This window comes from Wasmannia auropunctata, unplaced genomic scaffold (genome assembly GCF_000956235.1).
Source record: "Wasmannia auropunctata unplaced genomic scaffold, wasmannia.A_1.0 LD334329.1, whole genome shotgun sequence".
NCBI classification, from domain to species: Eukaryota; Metazoa; Arthropoda; class Insecta; order Hymenoptera; family Formicidae; genus Wasmannia; species Wasmannia auropunctata.
The window spans coordinates 15,837-20,540 of record NW_012028561.1 but is presented as its reverse complement, the minus strand read 5'-3'; the positions used below and the strand labels follow the sequence as shown (position 1 = coordinate 20,540).

General features: G+C 35.7%; 1 protein-coding gene across 9 annotated transcripts in view; it reads right to left on the bottom strand.

The window, feature by feature from the left end:
- Positions 1-2,100: 2,100 nt before the first annotated feature.
- Positions 2,101-4,704, bottom strand: part of LOC105458763 — an 8,364-nt gene continuing 5,760 nt past the window's right edge. For all 9 annotated transcript variants that reach the window (XM_011704287.1, XM_011704286.1, XM_011704291.1 and 6 more), the window contains 2 exons: positions 3,165-3,575; positions 2,101-3,074 (listed from right to left, as the gene is read on the bottom strand). In XM_011704287.1, coding sequence (XP_011702589.1) covers positions 2,212-3,074; positions 3,165-3,575 — 1,274 coding nt within the window. In that variant the 3' untranslated portion in view covers positions 2,101-2,211. The remainder of the gene's footprint in view (positions 3,075-3,164; positions 3,576-4,704) is intronic.

The window sequence follows — 4,704 nt, the reverse complement described above, 5'->3', positions numbered from 1 at the left end:
CGTAATAAATGTTTTATAAACAAAAAGTTTATAACTTATCGCAAAATCCCTACATAGTCTACTAGTTTATGATATATATTTAAAGAAAAAATTTAGTTTTTTGTTCCAGACTCAAATCTGCCGGAGCAGCCGGTTCGCCCGTTTAGAGGGCTCGACATAATCGCATCGCCTAACTCAGACACTGGAGCCGCCATTTTGTAGTGAAAAAATTTTAAAATAATGTTTTTTTGTACCTTCGAAGATAACTAATAATGTACTTTATATTAAATTTTGACCGGTCTTAGTATACGCTTGGAAAAAGATTCCTAAAATTGGCCTTTATTTTGTACGTCCATATGGTGCAGGCCTTACCCTTTAAAGTAATACCACTAAGGTTTTATTTTTTTAATTTAATATCGTATTATATATTAAAGATAATGCTATTTGGATTTTCTTTTAATACATTTTTTTTCGAGGTCGTGTTATACATTTAAGATAATACAAAGGTTTTATTTTTTTAATTTAATAAAACAATTTTTTTATAAAAATATTAAAGACATTTAAAAAATATACTTGGCAATCTTTTTTTACATTTTTAATGTCTTTTTTCCACGGATTGTTTAGTACAAGAAAAATAATAATAAGAAAACAAAAAATAATTAAAAGGATAATTTTTGCATTTTTTTACAAAAAATCAAATTTTAAGAAATAAAAGGAATAGTTCATATTGCGACCGGCGTCATTCCATGACTCGTCCACATCGGCCGATACCGTGGTTGAAAAAATGACGGTGGCGGATATAGCCCAAAGGGCGAAGGAGGAGCGAGACCGAGGCGTACGGAGAGTACGTCGATGAGGAGGGTACCAACGGTCAGGGAACCGAAGCTCACGGTGAGAACACCGAGGATGCGCGGATCGACGGTCGCGGGATCGAGAAAGACGGGTGAGAACACCGAGAGTGATCAGCAAGAAAATGCGTCGCGACCAAGTGCGAGTCGCGCGGATATTTAATTGTTATTTTGTAATAAGTAGTGTTTAAGAATAATAAAATAAAAAAGTTAATATTATGTACCGTTTACTCTTTGTGTACACGATTTGAAACGGAGGCTGAAAGTCAAGAGAGAAGGCGCGCGGGCGAAAACCCCCATAAATAACGGAAGTGGAAGAAGAGGGATATAAACGGCGGAGGAGAGAACGAAGGGGCTTTTTTCCGGGAGTCGTGAAAAGAATAAGGAGTAGCGAAACACGATCGGGAAGACTAGAATCCAAGGTCTGTTCAGATCGAGATTGTGATATTTCAAGAACGAACGTATGTAAAAGAAAAGCGCGCGCGATTTCGGGGTAGCGACCATCAGCCGTGACGAAGGCGGAGTATAGGACCGGTATATCGTGTAAAATCTTGTAAATAAATCGTTGTCGACTAAATATAATTACATCTGTGAAACATCCTGAGTATTAATCTAAACGATAAATTCCTGACCGGAAACCTTCTCCACAAAACCATCAGGGGAAGCGTGAAAACGTATCCGCAGGCCAAAGGGAGGGAGCCGCTACGGATGGCAGCGACGGATCACCCGGAGCAGGGTAAATTTGGTAGTTCCTTGAACCTTGGAGGTAAAAGGTTCTGACGACCTTGATACGAGGACCATCAAAGGCGGATGGGCAGCCGGGATCCCATCAGATTCCTGTTAAAGAAAAAATCGACGGTGAGAACCCGGCCCATCAACGCGACACCGGCCAAAGACGAACGGTACGGTCTGTCTGGGGCTCCCGCAACGCGGCGGTGAAAAGGAATCCGGTCACAATATATACCATATATTTATATATGTATATTTTCAAAATGTGACCCTATTGCACGGCCGAGATGACGAATCCTGACTGAAACAATTAAGAATTAATTAACCTAATTAACAATTAACTTATCAATTAATTATCTCGGAAACGCTATCCGATGTCAAAACGACAAAAATTGCTTCTGATAACCATGTAAAATGGCAAGAATAAAAACGAAAGAAAGGATGAATGGGAGTTAAACGAGTCTAAAATTAAAAGTCACACGGTCGCTAGTGATTACGCCGGCCATAATAGTTCAAATGTAATTAATTAACTTAAACAAGTGTGTAAAGTTCAAATTACAGATTTATTTAAAATAAGTTGTACATGTAAGTGTTATTCAAATCCTTAGTCAGATCCTTGTCATTGAAGGCGCAATATATTATATGATTTAGTAAGTTAGCTCTCCAGCATATCTTTTAGTTCTTTCAAATAATCATATAATTTATATATCTTCTGTATGTCTTTTATTTTTAGTACTTTCGATTTAAAAAGCTTTTTATTTTGTTCTGTATTTTCCTGAGCTATTGTATTTATTGTTATTTCATAATCTTGTTTCAAGAGTTTCAGAAACTTTTCTGTATTCCTTAAACGCTTGTTATCATCTCTTTTAATATACTCCGTAGACAATAAGTTTCCCAACGTTTTCAAGAGATAACCAATTCGTATAGCGACAGATGGCGATTTAAATTTATTAGTATTTGGATTTAATTGAGCTACATCTTTAGCAGCTAAAATGCACGAGTCATAGTGGCGTGGATGATATATTGAAGCAAAATCATTAATGTTTGAATTAAATTTCTTAACAGAAATCAAATAACGACCTAAAAGTCTCAATTCTGCTCTTATTACTTCATAACGCGGATTCTTATGTTTTCTATAACATAATGAATTTGCTCGAAGTATCACTAATTCATCATATCTTATTATTCTACACACGTCATCGTCTCTTAAAACTGGAAAAATTATGTCTCTAACTATGTCATTGGCTTTACTGTGTACTCGTGCTTGTATTTTTCTACTAAGTTGGAGAACTCGTCTACCAATACTTTTTTGGTTACAGTTTCGAAAATGATGCCTCAAACTATTTTTTGAAAAATAGCCCTTACATTTTGAGCAACAGCCATAACATGATGCAGGTTTATTAACATTTGGTCTACGAGATACTAGTAATTCTCCCGTATTAAATTGCGAGCTAGTATTATATAAAAAGTTGCCTTCTTGTCTAATGGTCTGTATAATAGCCTTTCTTTCTGAATTACCTGAAAATCGTAAAAAAAAGTTTAAATAGAGGGATGTACATCACGTTTTTGTTTAAATAGCATGTGTATAGATTATTATATTTATTATACCTTTAGGAAAAGAAATGAATTTTTTCACGTTTGCCTCATTTTTATGGATATTCTCTAAATGTCTTGATAATTTAGATTGAAATTTTTTGCAGTAGAAGCAAAAATATTGTTTTCCTTTCTCGTGAGATGTAGGTACTACAAGATTTGTATCATCACAAATTTTTTTTTTTTCATAAATATGTTTCGAGATATCAAGACTATCGTTTGTAGTATTAGATTTTTCGCTAGATCTTCGGGAAGTAACAAAAGTATTTGCTTGATCATTATCTGAATCTTCTAAGTCATTGGAAACAACATAATCTGAAGTAGTTGCTTGATTATTATTTGAATCTTCTAAGTCACTGAAAACAACATAACCTGCATCAGCATCATAATTCTTCCTGTTCTCATCATTATCTTCTGAAATTCTTTCTGAAAAGAATATAGTAATTATGTAATGTGTAATAGATGCTATAATTATATATGTATTAGGGTGTAGGGAAAGTTCCTGCGCATTTTTAACAATTTTTATTTTTTTAAATAAAATAAATGGTACAGCTGTTAAACGAAGTATTTGCCATCGTTTTCTACCACCTTTGCTCACCTTTCAGGCAGCATACGTACGAATGCTACGTTGAAAAAATTCATCATCTTTTGACACAATCCAATTATCCATCCGTTTTCACACATCGTTTGCATTGGAGAAGTGCACATCAAATATGATCAGATAACGCATGTTGCATCGATCTGAATAGATGGTAATCAGAAAAGACAATGTCTGGTAAGTAAGCTGGGTGCGGGAGGACTTCCCATTCTAAGTCCAACAGTGTTTCCTTGGACTCCTTAGCTAAAATATGGGGTCTGGCGTTGTCATGGAGCAGGTGACTTTGCGCCGATTTTCAACTATTTGAAGACGGTTTTTGATTAATTTCCGGTTCAATTGTCTTAGTTGCTTACTGTAGCAATCTCCTGTGACTGTCTGACCCGATGATAGCAGCTCATACTTCATAGTAGGTGACTCCCTCGCTGATCCCACCAGATACACAAGAGGATCTTATGATCGTGGATATCAAAGGAAGTGCTGTTGGACTTAGAATGGGAAGTCCTCCCGCACTTATAGCTTACTCACCAGACATCGCCCCTTCTGATTGTCACCTATTCAGATCGATGCAACATGCATTGTCTGATGCACATTTCTCCAATGCCAACAATGTGCGAAAATGGGTAGATAATTGGATTGTGTCAAAAGATGACGAATTCTTTCAATGTGGCATTTGTATGCTGCCTGAAAGGTGGGCAAAGGTGATAGAAAACGATGGCAAATACTTTGATTAACAGGTACTGTACCACTTATTTTATTTAAAAAAATAGAAATTGTCAAAAATACGCAGGAACTTTTCCTACACCCTAATATTAATATATATTATACGTAATATACAGGGTGGACCATTTTAATCCATCCAGTCGAATATCTCGAAAATCAAGCCCGGGAGAGAAAAATTTTTCAGACAAAAGTTGTAGGATTTCGAGGAGGACATAAGATGATAACATTGGTTTGACA